At 54.8% G+C, this 19,033-nt stretch overlaps 1 protein-coding gene across 1 annotated transcript; it reads left to right on the top strand.

The window, feature by feature from the left end:
* Positions 1 to 23: 23 nt before the first annotated feature.
* Positions 24 to 18,000, top strand: CARMIL3 (capping protein regulator and myosin 1 linker 3). The gene is made up of 40 exons (XM_003801940.1): positions 24 to 63; positions 1,625 to 1,719; positions 2,001 to 2,051; positions 2,151 to 2,210; positions 2,304 to 2,419; positions 2,624 to 2,721; positions 2,970 to 3,040; positions 3,131 to 3,204; positions 3,936 to 4,011; positions 4,087 to 4,175; positions 4,668 to 4,762; positions 4,990 to 5,076; positions 5,380 to 5,489; positions 5,628 to 5,705; positions 6,249 to 6,325; positions 6,407 to 6,511; positions 6,599 to 6,668; positions 7,092 to 7,173; positions 7,291 to 7,387; positions 7,515 to 7,569; positions 7,650 to 7,822; positions 8,067 to 8,135; positions 8,369 to 8,462; positions 8,557 to 8,655; positions 9,032 to 9,160; positions 9,336 to 9,449; positions 9,895 to 10,070; positions 10,857 to 10,944; positions 11,083 to 11,220; positions 11,481 to 11,544; positions 12,296 to 12,504; positions 12,847 to 12,947; positions 13,569 to 13,881; positions 14,216 to 14,347; positions 15,297 to 15,363; positions 15,475 to 15,564; positions 17,180 to 17,298; positions 17,378 to 17,558; positions 17,734 to 17,844; positions 17,975 to 18,000. The coding sequence occupies exons 1-40, from the start codon at positions 24 to 26 to the stop codon at positions 17,998 to 18,000; spliced, it is 4,119 nt and encodes a 1,372-aa protein (XP_003801988.1).
* Positions 18,001 to 19,033: the final 1,033 nt, after the last annotated feature.

Consider the following 19,033-nt stretch of genomic DNA (forward strand, 5'->3'; position numbering starts at 1 on the left):
CAGCAGCAGCAGCAGCGGCCGCCATGGCCAAGGCCAGCGTGGAGCTCACCCGGGAGCTGCAAGGTACGAGGCTGCCTTGGTCTCTGGGACGCCCGGTCCGGGAGCATCCCAGACCCAGTGCGCTCCTCCCCGCGGTACACCCCAGCCTGGTGCCTCACGCCCCTCCCCCATGCATCCCGGCTCCATGGCAGCCCCCTGCCCCTGCATCCCAGCCTGGGATCGCTGTCCCTGGAGCATCCTCTGCTACCCTCCACACCTCACCCTGTCAGGACCTTTTCGTCCCGGAGCCGCCCGTCCCGCTCTTCCGTGACAGGTGCAGTTCCCTTGCGCTCGCTGAGGCTGACTCTCAGCGTCCCTGACCCACTCCTCAGCTAAGCGTCCAGTCTCCCCTCCGGAGAGTCCCCGCTTTTCCGCCGGGCGGGGCCAGGCCCGCCCCGCCGGGGACGGGAGCTGCCCCTGGTCCTGACCGCTGCTTGGCCAACACCCTCCCTCCTCCCGGCCCCGCCCCAGAACTGGCCCTGAAGAGCCCGTAAGAGCCGGGCAGCGCCCGGGCCAGTAGGGCAAAGAAGGGAGTCAGGGAAGAGGCCCCGGATTGGAGCTAAAACCAAAAGCAGGGGCTCTGCGGCTCGCCTCCCACAGCCCTCCAACCAGCCTGTCCCCTTCGCACTTCCCACCACCCATACCTCAAGCAAGGCCTCTCCTGTTTGCGTGCTTCTCAGACCTAACCCAAACCAAGGCCAGGGCCCCAGCACTGCCACAACCCCGACCCCCGGAGGCGGGAGCGCAGCCTAGCCCACGCAAAGAGCAGGATGCTCAAGGATACTCAGAGGCATGGTGCACTGTGGCGACTTCCCACACCTGCACACACACAAGCACAATCAAGAGATGTGTGTAAATACATTTTTACAGAAACCACACCCCCACCACACACACACACACACACACACACACACACACACAATATCTGGATGATTCTACCAGCAGATGGGTATGGGGCTCATTTAAACACTAACTCCTTCCAACCTCTCTCCATTCTCACCTCTCTCTCTCTTACACACACACACATATACAGGAACTACCTGGCTCCTGTGCCCCTTTCGGCATACTCATTCACACTTACCCAGCCCCACCAATGGCATACTCAGCCTCCCCAACATCTTCAAGAAGCATGCACACACTCGTAGTAAAGGCAGACACTCACACCCAGACCACCTAGAATACAGTCAGAGGGACACCCCCACACCCCCACACACTGACTCACTGTGTATGTGTCGATAGCTGTTGTAGTGCACGGGTTGGAAAAATCCTTCACACTCTCAAAAGTGTAAGACACATCCACCCACAGAGACAGTCAGCAACTGTCCCCTGACTCAGGAACATCAGGAGCCAGAGTTTTCTCCATACTCCACTCTGTCTCTAATAAGAAAAGTCAAAAAAAAAAAAAAAAAGGAGAGAGGGAGAGAGAAAAGTCACCCAAGAAGGAAAGATCTCTGTCCCTGTCCTTTGTCTCTCTGTTTCTCTCTCCTCTCATCTGCCCCTGCCTCTATCTGGAAAGCCCTGGGGAGGTGGAGGTGGCCAGGGTAAGGGTAAGGGGAATTCTGAGCAGGCCCCTACCCACCTTCAGACAGCATCCGGAGGTGCCTGAGCCAAGGGGCTGTGCTCCAACAACATCGTGTGAAGTTGGAGACAAAGCCTAAGAAGTTTGAGGACCGAGTGCTGGTGAGGACACTGGGCTTGGGGAGGGAGGTGTGGCTGGTAAGGGCCTCTGGCCAATAGAGGGAGCCTGGGGCAGGGGAGACAGGTGGGTGAGCACCAAGGAGACAAAGCTGGGGGGGGGGGTGTTAGGGGCAAGGCTGGCCTGGGTTTGATGCCCAGGAGCCCAGGGTAGGGCAGGAGACAGGGGGGACTCCCAGAGAAGAGCTGAGGGCTAAAGGAGGGCAGGGGCACCAGGGCCCAGTTAGTTGCCATGAGCTACTGATATTCTTTCCCTCACTCTGCAGGCCCTGACCTCCTGGCGCCTCCACCTTTTCCCCCTTAAAGTCCCAGCCAAGGTGAGTTAGGCTAAGGAGAAAGAGAACACCTGGCATGCTCCCTCCCAAGCCTGGTGATTCAGGTCCTCACCAGGAGCTGAGCCTCTCCATCCCTCCCAGGTGGAGAGTTCCTTCAATGTCCTGGAGATCCGTGCCTTCAACACGCTCAGTCAGAACCAGGTGAGCACCAGGGCTGGATCCCCACTATTGGGCCAGCTGGAAGAGGCGGGAGGAGGATTCGAGTCTGAGGCTCTGTTGCTCGATCTCCCCCAGATCCTGGTGGAGACAGAGCGTGGCATGGTGAGCATGCGGCTGCCATCAGCAGAGAGTGTGGACCAGGTGACACGACATGTGAGCTCTGCCCTCTCCAAGGTCTGCCCTGGCCCTGGGTGAGTGGCATATGAGGGTATCTCTAGGCATTAAACAACAGGGAAATTTCTTCCCTCCCTCCTTCCCCTGGATGTGGGTTCCTGGGACAGCAAGGAGAAGAGCTCTCATGTCCCCAGTCTGGCTTTTCCTGAGGATTTAGGAGGTATAAAAGGAGAAGAACTGAGAGCCTCCTTCTAGCTCTTTTGGGGATGATTTGTTCCCAGGTGTTTGATCCGGCGTGGAAATGCAGACACTCCAGAGGGGCCCCGAGATACATCCCCCAACTCTGAGACTTCCACATCTACCACCCACAGTGTCTGTGGTAAGCAGGGGGAGACATGAGGAAAGTGGGCCCTAAACCACTCTGCCACACAGCCAGAGTCCTTTATGCATGGTATGTTGCCAGGGCATGTCCCAGGGGGGTCCACAGCTCTCATACCTCAGGAGGTTCATGGCATAGCAGGAACCCAGGGCACTGGCACATAAAGTGGCCTTAACTGTTCCTTGAACCCCAAGCTGGTTCCTCATCTACTTACCCTTCATGGAACCAGCCCATCTCCTGACCCACAGGTGGCTTCTCTGAGACCTATGCTGCCCTATGTGACTACAATGGTCTGCATTGCCGAGAAGAGGTGCAATGGGTGCGTTGGACAGGGACTTGGAAGGGGACAGGTGGGACCCAGAGGGACTGAGAGGGGGAAACAGGTGTGAGTAAGTTTCACCTCTCCAAGGATGTGGACACCATCTACCATGCTGAAGATAACCGGGAGTTCAATCTTTTGGATTTCAGCCACTTGGAGAGCAGGTAAACAGATGAGGCAGAGTCTCAACCCCAAATTCCCCACCTCAGCTGAACCCTGGCCCTTCCCAGGATCTCCCTTTGATCCCACTCATAGCCCCAGCTCTATCTCCCCAATTCCACCCCCCCCCACTGCCATCTATCCATCTAGGCTTTTCCCACCCAATGCCCTGGTCTCTCTCTCTCTCTCTTTTTTAATTTTGGAGTCTTTTATCTCATAAATCTACCTCTTTTATATATTTAGACCTTTTGAAAAGAAAGTTAAAAAGATTTTCCCACAGTAAGCTTACATGTGTTTGTTAGATTCATCTTAGATACTTTAGATTTTTTTTATTATTAAATCATAGCTGTGTACATTAATGCAGTCATGGGGTACAGTGTCTCTCTTTTTTTTTTTTTTTTTTGAGACAGAGTCTCACTATTCACCCTTGGTAAAATGCCATGGCATCACAGCTCACAGCAACCTCAAACTCTTGGGCTTAAGCGATTCTCTCACCTCAGCCTCCCAAGTAGCTGAGATTACTGGCACCCACCACAACAATGCCTGGCTTGTCTTTTTGTTGTTGTTGTTGTCATTGTTGTTTAGCAGGTCCAGGCTGAGTTCGAACCCACCAGCTCCAGTGCATGTGGCCAGCACCCAAACTACTGAGCTACAGCACCAAGCCCCATCCCTGGTCTCTTCTTACCTGCCCCAGCCACCTGCTTACCACCTTCCTTCCCGCTCTGTGTCCCCACAGAGACTTGGCCCTAATGGTAGCAGCCCTGGCCTACAACCAGTGGTTCACCAAACTATACTGCAAGGACCTGAGGCTGGTAAGAACCAGGAGGGTTTGGTGAGGGGGAAAGTGCCTCCTGGGCCCCTGATCTCAGGACCCCCTCTGTCCTCAGGGCTCTGAAGTATTAGAACAGGTGCTACATACCCTGAGCAAGTCGGGGAGCCTTGAAGAACTGGTGCTGGACAACGCCGGGCTTAAAACGTGAGACCTGCCTCCTCCTTGAGCAGTAGTGCTCCCTTGCTGTAGTCTAGGGCCCAGAACCTCAGAGCATGATATGGGCTTCTGGACTCTCTCATTCAGCTCCTCACTTTTACAAAAGAGGATACTGAGGTCCAAAGAGGACACAAAGCAAGTCAGTGGTCAAGCTGAGACTCAGGTCTAAGTTTCCTGACCCCAGCTCCGTGGTCCTTCCCCAGGATACTCCATGCACCATCCTATTTTTCCATCCACTACAAAGCAGGGTGGGCTGCTGCAGTCTTGAGAGCCAGAAGCTTTGGGCTTTGTCTCAACACAACTTCCCAAGGTGTGGAATGCTCCCAGGTACCCCAGAGTGGTGGCAGGTTTTGAACTGCTTCCCCCATAGGAGCATCTGACCATTGCAGCCCCAGTCAGCCAGGCGGGAAGAGAAGGGGAAGCCCAGGGGCTGGGGGCTGGGGCTCAGCTCAGGATAATCCTTCCTCCCCTACCCTGAAGGGACTTTGTCCAGAAGCTGGCCGGGGTGTTTGGGGAGAACGGGAGCTGTGTGCTGCATGCCCTCACTCTGTCCCACAACCCCATCGAGGACAAGGGTAAGCCCCAGCCCTGAATCCTATCCCTACTGCAATGCAGATCCCTCTCCTAGCCCAGAGCCCAGCCCAGGTCTCAAGAGGGGCTCTCCAGCCTGATTTCAGCCCCTGCCCCAACACCTCCAGCCTCAACCCCAGGGCTGTACCCAGCTTGAGTCCCTAGTCTGACTGCACCACCTGTACCCACTACCCAGCTTCTCACTGAGTCCAATTTTCTCTCTACTTCCCAGGTTTCCTTAGTCTGAGCCAGCAGCTCCTCTGCTTCCCCACTGGCCTCACCAAACTGTGCCTGGCCAAGACTGCCATTTCCCCTCGAGGTACTTGCACTGGAAACCCTGACCTCTGACCTCTGACCTCCAACCCTCCCCCAGTGCTGCCTGGCGTTGAGTCCCAGGGGTATACCCACACACTCACCCACCATCCCAGACACCCCAAGTGGTGACAAGCTGCCTGGCAGGTCTTGAGCTGCTCCTTCCCTCTGACCATTGCAGCCCCATCTAGACAGGCAGGAAGAGGAGGCGGGAAGCCCAGAGGGAGCCACAGTTTGGAAGGGGGAGTTATGTACTGAGGGGAAGATGTGGGGATGGGGGCCAACCCAGCCCAGTGCCCGCTGTGCTCAGGGCTCCAGGCGCTCGGCCAGACCTTCGGGGCCAACCCTGCCTTTGCCAGCTCCCTTCGATACCTGGACCTGAGCAAGAACCCTGGGCTGCTCGCCACAGATGAGGCAAATGTGAGTCCACAGAACACAGCCTCAGCCCCCTGAGAAGCATGGTTAGACTTCAGGACCCAGGCTTCTGCCCTGTGGCTCTGGAGGTGGAGAGACTCTATTGTCCCTGCCCCCGCAGCCCCTCTGTCCTTCCTTCTCCAGGCCCTCTACAGTTTCCTGGCCCAGCCCAATGCCCTGGTACACCTGGACTTGTCAGGGACTGACTGCGCCATTGACTCGGTGAGGGCTTGGTAGTGAGAAGCCACTCTGAGGTGATTTGGGGAGGCCAAGGCAGGCCTCTGTCTCACATAACCCCATCCCTGAGTACAGAGGCAGGCAGAGTTGTTGAGATGACTTCAGGTTCAGCTGAATTATAAGGCAACATCGATAGCTCCCACCCTGGTGCTTTATCTAGGTCATGAGGTCATGCTGGCTGTACCTGACAGCTACCCATTGCTCTGTCCCCCAGCTGTGCACCCTGGCAGGCCTGAATCCACAAAGGAAGGATGCTTTCCCTGCCTTGAACAAAGGCACCTTTGGAACCAGTGGGGCCCCTGGCTTTAACATCCTCACCCCACCCCCTGGAAGTCAGGCAGGGACCAGACCCACTTTCTACAGAGGGAAAAACTGAGGCTTCAGGGAGCTGAGTAGACATCCACAGTGGAGCACCCATAGACTGATGGGAGTGAAGAGTCAGGACCTTGATGGGGAAGGACAGGGAGTCCTGTCCCTATTGGCCCACCCCTCCCAGCCCCTCTGAGAACCACTGTGTCTCTCACACAGCTCCTAGGTGCCCTGCTTCACGGCTGCTGCTCCCACCTTACCTACCTCAACCTGGCTCGCAACAGCTGCTCCCACAGGTGGGAACAGGAAGAGCTACAGGGGCAGCTGGGGTTAGCCACGCTATCCCTCTCCCTCATTGACCCCACGGGTCCCCACAGGAAGTGTCGGGAGGGCCCACCGGCCTTCAAGCAGTTCTTCAGCAGCACCTACACTCTGAGCCACGTCAACCTGTCTGCCACAAAGCTGCCCCTGGAGGCCCTCAGGTCGGGTGGGTGCAGGGTTGGGGGCATTCAAGGGAACCATGAGGAGCAGGGAGGGGTAAAGTTGGGCCTCCTGCCTTCCACCTACAGGGCACTGCTTCAGGGGCTTTCCTTCAACAGTCACCTCAGTGATCTGCACCTGGACCTCAGCAGCTGTGAGGTGCGCCCTCAGCCCCCACCTGGTACCCCAGTGGGCATTTCTCTTATCATAAGCAAACCCTGGCTCCATCCTACCTCCAAGCTATCACTCTGCTACCTCTGACCTGACCACACCTCCACTTACCGGCCTCAGTCTGTGAGCTGTGCAGAGGCTGTTCAAGTTCAGTCTCCAATCTCTCTCCCCTAAAGCTTTCGGTGGGAGATTCCAGGATTCCCCAGCAGAGGGCAGGAGCAAGCTGTCTTAGAAGTAGCTATCTTTCCAGCTGAAGAGAGGGAGTGGTCTGCAGCAGAGAAGGGACCTTTACTATTTAAAGCTCAAGTCTCACTGTGACCTTGAGTCCTGGCCACTCTGGTCTCTAAGCATTAAAGATGCCTTATCACCCACCATAAGCCCTGTTTTCTGCACCATACCTTGTCCCTACAGCTCCGCTCAGCAGGAGCCCAGGCCTTGCAGGAGCAGCTGGGAGCTGTCACCTGTGTGGGCAGCCTGGATCTGTCTGATAATGGTGAGTGTAGGCTTCTCCCTTCCCTGGGGGCCAGGTGAGAGAAGGGGGGAACAAGCCCTAAAGAGACGCCAGTGATCCTCAGCCCTCAAGGTCAGGTCTCTCCCATCTGCTGACCAGGGTTCGACTCAGACCTCCTGACACTGGTGCCTGCACTTGGCAAGAACAAGTCTCTCAAGCACCTATTCCTGGGCAAGAACTTCAATGTCAAGGCCAAGTGAGGCCCCCATCCCGTCATCCACCCATCCTCTTGGCTCACTGTGTTATCTCTGGCCACGTCTCTCCTCCTCTAAGGGTGTGGCCCCAGCCCTGTCCCCTCCTACTTTGATCCCCCCTCCCCACAGGACCCTAGAAGAGATTCTTCACAAGCTAGTGCAGCTGATCCAGGAAGAGGACTGCGTGAGTGCCTGGGCCTGGGGGGTACCTGCAGCAGCAGGGGGCTGTGGGGACCAAAGCCCAACCCTTGCTTGCCCACACAGTCCCTGCAGTCACTGTCGGTGGCAGACTCCCGACTAAAGCTGCGCACCAGCATCCTCATCAATGCCCTGGGCAGCAACACCTGCCTGGCCAAGGTGGATCTGAGCGGCAATGGCATGGAGGACATCGGGGCCAAGATGCTGTCTAAGGCCTTGCAGATCAACTCCTCCCTCAGGTAGGACCCACACTTTTCCCCTCTGACCTGGACCCCCAGTTCTTCCCCCTACATACACATATGCTCTCTACTTGCCTTGATGCTCTGTACCCCCACTTCCAGAAGTTCCCCACCACCTTCAGAACCATCTCTGAGTCAGCCTCACTACCCAAGAAAGGAGGGAGGGTTCCAGGAAGGGCTGTGTCCCCAGCCTCAATCGAGACTAGAGGGAAGGATGATAAACTGGTGTTCATCCTCCCCTCAGAACTATCCTGTGGGATCGGAACAATACATCTGCGCTGGGCTTCCTGGACATCGCAAGGGCCCTGGAGAGGTAAATGGAACAGGGCCCTGCCCTAATCCAAGCCCTCAGCCTTCCCATACCTGGACCAGGCCCAAACTACCTCAATCCCACCCCAGCCCCATTGACCTATTTGCACAGAAATATTTGGAAGGGCATAGAAGAGGGAAATCACAAACAAGGGGTAGATTTTTCTCACAATAAAGGAGGCAGGGCCTCCCTTCCTCTCCTATTCCCCCACCCACCTGTGCTACTGTGTCCCACAGCAACCACACACTGCGCTTCATGTCCTTCCCTGTGAGTGACATCTCTCAAGCCTACCGCAGCGCCCCTGAGCGCACCGAGGACGTCTGGCAGAAGGTGGAGGGTGTTGTCTTAAGAAGGGTGGGACAGCAAGAGACAGCAGGCAGCTCACACCCCCAGGCCCTGACCCTACCAACCCCATCATCTCCAGATCCAGTGGTGCCTAGTGAGGAACAACCACTCTCAGACGTGCCCCCAGGAGCAGGCCTTCAGGCTGCAGCAGGGCCTGGTGACCAGCAGCGCCGAGCAAGTAAACGTTTCCCTCTGGGACACATGGGGCACGCATGGGGCACACAGAGCACAGGCATGATGTGACAGAGAATATAGGGGCTTAAAGAGTCATCACGTGGCACCCATCACTGGACTGAGCACATGGAGGGCAAAAAGAGAGAGCATGTAGAATGTGAGCCCCAAATAACAGGTGGACCCCCAGCGGAAGGGTACGTGGGACTCCTCTGGGAGTTCACTTGGGCATCCAGGAAGGCCACACCAAGGAAAGAGACTAGGCCATCCAGAGACATCACTACCATCACTGTCAGTGCTGGCACCATAGCACTGCAGGGGGGTCCCTTCTGGGAAGATGTGGAATTAGTGGTCCCCCTGACACTCCTGCCACTGTGTTCCAGATGCTACAGCGGCTATGTGGACGAGTGCAGGAGGAGGTGCGGGCCCTGAGGCTGTGCCCCCTGGAACCCGTGCAGGATGAACTGCTCTATGCTCGGGACCTCATCAAGGATGCCAAGAATTCCCGGGCGGTGAGCCCTCTGTACCCCTGCCTTGCCCCCATAGTCTGGAGAACCTAAAAAGGCCAACCATGCTAACCCAGGGGTGTCCAGGCCCTATCCTATGCATCCACCTTCCAGCCTAGGGTCCCCAGGGACCTAGTGAAGCCTGATTCCAGCCTTCTAATCATAACTCTTCCCTCTCCAGCTATTTCCCAGCCTCTATGAGCTGGGCCATGTGCTGGCCAATGATGGGCCCGTGCGACAGAGGCTGGAATCAGTAGCCAGTGAGGTGTCCAAGGCTGTGGACAAGGAACTGCAGGCAAGTCCTGGAGGAGGGAGGAAGCCATGGTGGGAGCACAATGTTGACCAAGGGCCTAAGCCAAGAGCTAGTCAGAGCAGGGAGATTGCCAAATGACAAGAAGGACATGCACAGGGTTAAAACCACCCACAGTCCCACTGTGCCAAGGCATTGCTACATATCAGGCCTAGATTTTTTTCTGCTAGGCTTGACCTTTGCTCTTGGACTCTGGTTTCTGATCCTTGTACTGACTCTCCCCTATCTATGTGGTAGGGTAGAAGAAGCAATGACCAGGAAATAGGGAAACCTGAGTACCTAAAGCTCTGTCACTAACAGCTCTGTGAACTTAGACAGTTCCCCCAGTCTCACCACAGAGTGCTGGATTAGATAGCCTAAAGTCTTACACTGTGGTGCCTGCCCTGACCCTATCCCCCTTGGGGATCTGGTCTCCTTCTCTCTACACTAGGTGATCCTGGAGTCCATGGTCAGCCTAACACAGGAGTTATGTCCCGTGGCCATGAGGGTGGCTGAGGGACACAACAAGATGTTAAGCAATGTGGCAGAGCGTGTCACTGTGCCCCGGAACTTCATCCGAGGGGCGCTGCTGGAGCAGGCGGGACAGGACATTCAGAACAAGCTGGAGTGAGCCTGGGGGGGAGGGTGTTGGTGGGACTGGATTTGGCCCAGAGCACTTAGGGACTTGGGGCTGGAGAACTATCAGCAATGAATAATGAATGGCACAATCTCCATTACAAGGGATAAATCTTTAACCAAATGCAACCTTGCTATTTAGGGTCTGACTGGTCTTTGCCCTAGAAATCTAAGTGCTGAGCTGGGGATTAGGAGCCGGGTGGTGCACACACAGGTGTACACACACATACCTACACCAGGAGTCACCTTCTAGAAACAAAGCATGGCCTCCCCAGAGGCAGGAGCAAAGAAAAGTGAGGCAAGTCAGGTGCCTGGAAACCTCTTCTTCCCAGATTTCATCATCCCTAGAGTTCCTTCATTCTGGGTCTGGTTGCCATGACTCACCAAAGCAAAGGAGAATTAGTGCACATACCTGTGAAACTGCCAGGCTCAGGAAATGCTGGATTCTACTCTCCCAGGAGCGATCAGCGGGTTTCCTTAGCACCCCAGTTAACCTAGCTTTGTTCTTTGGGGCTTCAGGGACCTGAACCAGAGCTCCATTTCTCCTCCTTCTCCTCCTCCATCTCCTCTTTGCCCACATGCAGCTAAGCTGCGTGTCAGTGGGTCTAGATGTCTATTTAGGGAGACATGAGTATGGTGGGTTCAGGGCACCTGCTCAAGCAGCCATGCTCTCCATAGACCGCTAGGCCAGTGGCTCATTCTCTCAGGTCTGTGGGGAAGGGAGCAGCTCAGGGCTGAGTGGAGGGAAGTTCTGAGTAGCCCCATCTATGCCCACAGTGAAGTGAAGCTCTCTGTTGTGACCTATCTGACCAACTCCATAGTGGACGAGATCCTGCAGGAGCTGTACCATTCCCACAAGAGCCTGGTAGGGCTTCTAAACCCCAAGCATGGCCATGTCCTCCACTCCACATCATCCCATCACCCTGACCACTCTACCCTTTAAGGGCCTGGAAGGTAAGCACCTTTCTTGGGATTCTGTGCACACCTGTCCTTCTTTCCCTAGGCCCGACACCTCACCCAGCTAAGGACATTGTCAGATCCCCCAGGGGGGCCAGGTCAAGGACAGGATCTGTCCTCCAGGGGCCGAGGCCGGAACCATGAGCATGAGGAGACCACAGATGATGAACTTGGGACCAACATTGTGAGCCTCCCTCCCCTGCTCCCCTCCTTAACCTGCACAGCACTGTCCTCTCCCACTTCTCTGGACTCCACTCAGTCCCTTACTGCACCTCCCTTCCTCATCCCAGCCCCAGCCCAGCCTCTTCCCTTCTCCCAGTGCCTCAACCCCTGAGAAGAGGGCCAGTGTGAGCTCTAAAGAGAAGGCTCTATGAGGAATGAGAGGCTCCAGGTGAGGTTTTGGTACTTGTGACCTGGTCCCACCACTCATCTCCATTTCTGCAGGACACCATGGCCATCAAAAAGCAGAAACGCTGCCGCAAGATCCGGCCAGTATCTGCCTTCATCAGTGAGTTTCCTAGCCTCAGTTTTCTGTCCTCCAGACTCCCACACCTTCTGCAGGCCCTCTTTTTTTTTTTTTTTTTTTTTTTTGAGACAGTCTCATTTCTTGCCCCCAGTGGAGTGATGTGGCATCATAGCTCACAGCAACCTTAAACTCATTGGGCTCAAGCAATCCTCTTGCCTAGCCTCCCAAGTACCTGAGACTACAGGCACCCACCACAGCACCCGGCTATTTCTTTTGGTCTCGCTCTTGCTCAGGCTGGTCTTGAACTCATGAGCTCAAGGGATCAACCCACCTTGGCCTCCCAGAGTTCTGAGATTACAGGCATGAGCCACCACACCCAGCCTTTATTTTTTTCTTTTTTTGAGACAGTGTCTCACTCTGTTGCCCAGGCTAGAGTGCCATGACATCAGCCTAGCTCACAGCAACCTCAAACTCTTGGGTTTAAGAGCTCCTCCTGCCTCAGCCCCTTGAGTAGCTGGCATTAAGGCATGTACTAAAACACCTGGATAATTCATGTTTTTTTTTTCTTCTTTCTATTTTCAGTAGAAACAGGGTCTCCCTCTTGCTCAGGCTGGTCTTGAATTCCTGAGTTCAAACAATCTTCCCACCTCAGCCTCCCAGAGTGCTAGGATTACAGGCACGAGCCACCGTGCTAAGCTCACAGGCCCTCTTTCCTTTTAATTTTCCCCTGTCTCTCCATCCTGCTTTCTCTCTGTTGCCCCTGCTAGTCCCTCTAATGCTGCTGTCCCCGCAGGTGGGAGCCCTCAGGACATGGAAAGCCAACTGGGGAGCCTTGGGATCCCCCCTGGATGGTTCTCAGGACTCGGGGGCAGCCAGCCCACAGCTAGTGGCTCCTGGGAAGGTCTATCTGAGCTACCCACTCATGGTTATAAACTAAAGCATCAAACACAAGGGAGGCCCCGGCCCCCCAGGACCACCCCTCCAGGACCTGGTCGGCCCAGCGTGAGTCCTAAGACCTCACAAGAGGACCAACTTCACTTAGCAATGCCAGAGCCAGGGCATCTAGCTTTAGGACCCAAATGCCAGTGACACTAGTCTTGAGGGATCGGACAGGAGCCTAAACCATTCCATTGAACAGATGAGGAATTATCTGGTGTGGATGAGAGGTAGACCTTGCCACAGATAAGAAATCTCTGTTTGCCAGGCCGAGTTGTTCTTATGTTGGTGAAGAATAGAGCTACCAAGCTTAGGAAACACCCAGTGGGACCAAGTCCAAAGGGGAACGCCTAGATAGATGGAAGGTGGAACTTGTGACCTAGATGAGCTGTCCCTTCCTCCCAGCAGGCATTAGTACCTGGGACTCGTCAGGAGAACGGGATGGCCACCCGCCTAGATGAGGGGCTAGAAGACTTCTTCAGCCGAAGGGTCATGGATGAAAGTTCCAGGTGTGACACCTAAACACCATTTTTAGCAGGCCCAGAGGCCCTGAAAAGGTTCCTGCATCCTCCCAGCTCCTATAGGAATCTCTCCAACATCAGTTCCCCCAAGCCAGTCTCATTAGGACATTTCCCCACATTCTCACCCCTCCCCACCCAGCCCTTAGCTCCTATGGCCCCCACATCTTCCAGGATGGCTGGAAACAATGGGGCCAGAGTGACCCCCACAAAAGGATGGTGGGGACAGGCCAGGGTGAGAGGGAGGTGGCTAGCAGCATCACTGGAACAGGATGTCCATTAGTGGGGAAAGGTCCAGAGGGTAGTGTTGCCTGTCACTGTCCTACACAGACTGCCCAGAGTCTGTCCAGGGAAAGAGCAGGTTCACTTGGAGAAGCTGAGAGAAGGAGGTAGGCAGAGGCGCCTGGGAGGAAAGAGTCAATTTAAAGGAAAGAGGCTGCTGGAGGATTGTGGCAGGGCAGGGAAGACAAGGACACTATCTCCCCCGAGAACTAAGTAGAAAGGGCTGCAGTGCGGCAGGAGAGACTACACGAGAGAGAAACGCAAGTTTATCAGACTAGGATTGGGCTCCACATCTAGCATTTGTCACTAACTCAGCTGAACTCTGCCCAGCTACCCCCGGACTCTGAGGACAGTGAGGCCAGGCCTCTCAGAGCCGCCACTGCCTCCACTCCAGAAGAAGAGGCGTCGAGGCCTGTTTCACTTTCGTCGGCCCCGGAGCTTCAAGGGAGACAGGGGCCCAGGGTCCCCCACCACTGGACTCCTCCTCCCTCCACCTCCACCCCCACCCCCAACTCAGGAGACCCCCCCTAGCCCCGACCCCCCAAGCCTTGGCAATAACTCCTCTCCCTGCTGGAGCCCAGAGGAGAGCAGCCTCCTCCCTGAATTTGGGGGGAGCCGGGGGCCTTCCTTCCGCAGGAAGATGGTAAGTGAGGCAGGGGGTGCTGTGTCCTTCCCTTCTCCTGCCCCATACAGAGCCCATCTCCCTACTCTATTCCAAGGGAGAATGCTAGGTCCCAGGGTTCTGGGGACATTTTCCATTCTAATTCCCCTCTCCTTGAGAGTGAACCTGGTAGCCCAGAGCATGTGGGAGTGCATATGCAGATAGGGGCACTGGAAGAACTTCTCAGAGGGTCTAGGCAGGGCTTCCCCAGGATTGGGGGCTCAGTGGGACAGAGGCCTTTCCTACAACTTGTCTGGCTGCCTGGGGAGCCCCTTCTCCATCAGGAACTGCTTATACAGAGGATACCTCGTTTCAGGGCACAGAGGGGCCAGAGCCAGGGGAGGGAGGCCCAGCCCCTGGGCCAGCACAGCAGTCAAGGGCACACGGAGTTTCCCTGCCTGGGTTGGAAAGAGCCAAAGGTTGGAGCTTCGATGGGAAACGAGAGGAGGTGAGGAGAGCCTAGGATAGCACACAGAGGTCCTTAGGGACCCTATCTACCACTTTCCCCTTCTTGTTCCCACATCCCTGGAAGTTCCATGGAGAAAACAGGTACTTTGGCATTAGAGTGTTAGCTGCAGTCCTGTCCCTACCACATACTTGTCATGGAATCCTGGACTGGTCACTTAACCTTTTAGAACATCTCCTTCCTGGCTCGGCACCTATAGCTCAACCGGCTAAGGCGCCAGCCACGTACACCTAAGGTGGCGGGTTCGAATCCCCAGCCCGGACCCGCCAAACAACAATGACGCCTGCAACCAAAAAAAAATAGCCGGGCGTTGTGGCGGGCGCCTGTGGTCCCAGCTACTTGGGAGGCGGAGGCAGGAGACTCGCTTGAGCCCAGGAGTTGGAGGTTGCTGTGAGCTGTAATGCCACGGCACTCTACCCAGGGGGACAGCTTGAGGCTCTGTCTCAAAAAAAAAAAAAAAAAGAACATCTCCTTCCTTATTATAAATGGGGTTGTAAAAATACTTAACCTCTAGAGCTCTGTTTCCCAGACTTTAGTGACTTGATTGTAACCTTTATGACTGATTTTCACCTTTTCTGTGTGCCACCTAAGTTATTACTTACTTATTTTTATTTAAATCAACTCATTTTTTAACTTAGTCTGGACCTAAACATTATCATCTCTAAAATCACAGGCTCTCTATAATAGTCTTGTTTTTTTCTACTACACATAAAATAAACATGTAACTATTAAGATAGCAGCATGTTCATTTGTGTAAACCATTTTTGGTGCCCCAAAGGTGGTACGGGTGCCACTCTTTGGGAAACACCATCCAAGTATCTAGGGACCATTGACATCAGAGTGACATGGAGATGCTAGAGCAGAAGACCTTGGAGATGCAGTCATCCATGGAGGGGACTTTTCTTATAACCTGACTCAGCTGTCCTTTCAGGGCACAGGCCCAGACCTGGAGGGCAGTGCCCAGGCTTGGCAGAAACGGCGCTCTTCAGATGATGCAGGTGAGGATGGCCACCCTTACTCCCTTCCTTTACCCCCTCTCTCAGGGACCCCTCCTAATTTGCCTTTGCCTTTCCACCTTCTTCCTTCCCCAACCCCACCCTCCACTCCAGGGCCTGGAACCTGGAAGCCCCCACCACCACCCCAAAGCACCAAGCCAAGCTTCAGCGCCATGCGCCGTGCAGAGGCCACATGGCACATAGGTATGGAAAGCCTCTTCTCGGGCAGCAGCACTGAAGGCCCAGGGTGTGTCCAAAGAAATGAAAGTCATAACCCCTATATGGGGGAATTTATAACCAAAATGGGGACAGTGAGATGTCAACAATATGAAAATGTTTGAGGATAGTTACAAAGCTATATCCAAATGAGACAAACAGCTTAATCCCAAGAAAGATTCTGCAGAGCAAAAGTGGCCTCACCAAGGTTGGCAGATAGGAACAATGCTTTTGGATGGCTCCAGTGAATTCTCTAGGTCAGATGTCACCTCTGATCACTATCAACACAGTGGTCTCCTATAGAAAGGCCTCTCTCCAGACCTTGGGAAGAAGGTAGGCAAGTCAAACTGCCGGCCAGTGCCAGCTATGCCAGGCCCACCCCAAAACATTTCAGCCTCCTCCAGAAGTAGCTCATCAACCCACTCGCAGCTCACTCAGAAAGGTACCCCCAAAGAAAGGGCAAGAGCTCTGCCTTAGAGGTTAGAAACCCTGGATATTAGTCTGACTCAGCCACCCATGAAGTTAAACAAGTAATTTACTTTCTGGCTCCATGACTAGAGGAATAAAAGGAGGGGGATGATTCCAGGCATGACACTCGCCTTTTGCTGAGTTCAGAGCACCTTCCATTTACAGAGCCACTAAAGAAATCTCGCTTAGAAGGTTGATGCAGATCGGCTCAGCTTCAACCTAAGTTCCCAGAGGCCTGGAATATGACTCTTCAACAATATTGCCACAAAGAGACAAAATCTCCTTGTAGATGTAAACATCCCCTCCCCCTCCTCTACTCCCACCCCCAGGCTAGGGTGCTAGGGCTGGAAAGAGCTAGGAGCTGAGCAGGGGATGTGGCTTGAGTCATCTGCTCCCTGTTGTCCCCTCCTGCCCATCCTGCCTCACCCCACCCTCCCCTGTAGTGCAGAACCAGCAGCCCTGGGGCATGGCAGTGCCTTTGTCCCTGTCTCATTCGCAGAGGCCAATTCAGCACTAGGGACATCTTTTCTGATTTTCCCATCTTGCACAGACTAGTTAATCCTTCCCAAACAGGGTTTATTCCTCATTTAGGAAACCACAATAGTCAGATGCTCCACTGCACACACACTTCCAGGTTACTCTCAAACTCACTTAATAGACAACATCTTCCAATGTCATACCCATAAGGCTCATGTTGTTTACAGCTACAGGGGCAGAGGATGAGTGTACCAGGGCACCTCTCCATCTAAATCAGACTGTCAGACAGAGTTCTGGGAATGCCAGGCTGCAGCCTTGGCAGGGCCCCTAGACACTGCAGCCCTGGATGGGCAGCCATCCCTGTGGACCCAGCAAGCCCTTGGCCCTGGCTCTGCCCAATAGGAAGGGGGTCAGATACTGCTCTGCAAATGGGGTAGCTAGGCCAGGACCCCCTCCAGAGGTGATTGCCTCAGGAAAATCCTGGGGACCAAGGGCCAAGGAAATGGTGGGGATAGAAGGGAGCATCAAAGGCAGAGATGGAGGAGCAAATGGGCTTGGAGGGGAAGACCTGGCCCCTGGGGCTTCATGGACAGAAGAGACAGGAAGGGCCATGCAAGAATGCCTTTTCTTACAGCTTCTCCTTTCTGCCATCCCTCAGCTGAGGAGAGTGCCCCCAACCACAGCTGCCAGAGCCCCAGCCCAGCCTCCCAAGATGGGGAGGAGGAGAAGGAGGGGATCCTATTCCCAGAGAGGACAGTTCCAACTAGGAACGCCAAGGTGAGGGCCATCAAGGTGGGTGGGGAAGGCACTCTGATGAGACAAAGGAACTAACCTAGCATCTTCCTTTTTCTGCCAGCTGCAGGATCCCCCTTTAGCTCCACGGCCCCCCAAGCCAGTGGCTATACCCAGGGGCCGCTGGGCCCCCCAAGAGCCAGGGGGCAGGGAGGAGGTAGAGGCTGCTGGTGCAGCCTCAGGAGTCAACAAACCCCGGCTACGGCTGGGCTCACAGCAAGACCAAGAGGAGGCTGAGGTCCAAGGTTTGCACCCTAGCTGAGTAGCGGGGAGGGATCCAGCACCTCTGGGACTTTACTGTCCATATCAGGTCTTCTTCCAGGTCATGGGATGAATGACAACCAGGATTCATGGCCTGGATGAATACCTCAGCCTGTATACTCCACTCATGTGCCAAGCCTGCCTTGACTGTTATTTCAGGGCCCCCTGATCCAGGTCGCCGGACTGCCCCCCTGAAGCCTAAGAGGACACGGCGGGCGCAGTCCTGTGACAAGCTGGAACCTGATAGAAGACGGGCCCCTGACCCCACAGGTGCCAGTGATGAGGGGGGCAGGTCTCCCTTCCCACCCATCTATCCAACATGGCACCCCCCAAACCCTAACACTGGGTGGCTGGCTCTCCCTGCCCAGGGAAACACATTCCCTGGATTTGTCCCCAACAGGAACCAGTGAGCCAGGAACAGATTGACAGCTGCCATATCCTTCCCAGCCCTCCTCTCGACATGTGCCTCACAAGGACTCAGATCCCCATACACCCCGGTTCCCCCAGGCTCCCTGCCAAGCCCTGTCCTACAGGGTAGGACGTCAGGACCAAGTGTGGGGAGGCAGGAGGGGGGGCAAGGAAGGAGGGAGCAACCTGGAGAGAGAGAGGCTCTCAATGCCTCACTCTGCAGAGAGCTTCGGGATGGAGCCTGTCTCCTCTCCCCAAGAGGGATCTCTGTCCCTCCATCCCCAGGGGCTCTCTTCCCACTTGTATAGAATAAAAAAACAAAATCATTGCCTGCTTCCAGTCTCTGCTGTCTTCCCCATTCACTGCCCCACCCTCTGCTCCCTTCCCACAGCTCCTCAGAGCTTGGTCACAATAGGGAAGTGAGGAACACTCCTCAGGGATGACGCTGGGGTCCTGAGAGGAGAGGGAGAAAGAACAGACACCTGTCAAGGGAAGGGGACTGATAAATATCTAAACCAGGGTGCAGGGTCAGGGCTGACATGGCTGGAGAAGAAACCAAAATAACAGAAACTAGCACCAGTGTCTCTCTGGCTTCTGGGGATGTGAAGGGATTGGAAGACTCCAGAGTGCCAGAGGGAGATTGGAGAGCATGGTGTGTGTGTGCATGCATACATATGTGTGTACACACCAATAGTGGAATTACATGGTAGTGTGTCACCCTGGGGCACCCTCAATAATAAAAATCTCCCAGTGGCTTATAAGTGAACAGACATCTCCACAGCATGAGAAGCCAATAATTAAGTTAATATCTCTCAGGGTGTCCTAACAAATACTACCTTGGCATTCCAGACCCTACACAAAAGCCTCTTCCTCTGTGAAGCCCTTCCTGATTCCTTCCTCACTCATCCAAATTGAAGCCTCCTTTAATTTGCCCCCACTGCATCCTGAGCAAGTCCATAACTTCACATTTGCTACACTTAATCACATTTGTGTATTGGCTTATAGTCTCTCTGTTCCACGTATGTCTGCTCCCCAGGAGCCAGGGCTGTGT

The sequence above is a fragment of the Otolemur garnettii genome, unplaced genomic scaffold (assembly GCF_000181295.1).
Source record: "Otolemur garnettii isolate 467f Iridium unplaced genomic scaffold, OtoGar3 scaffold00225, whole genome shotgun sequence".
Taxonomy (NCBI): Eukaryota; Metazoa; Chordata; class Mammalia; order Primates; family Galagidae; genus Otolemur; species Otolemur garnettii.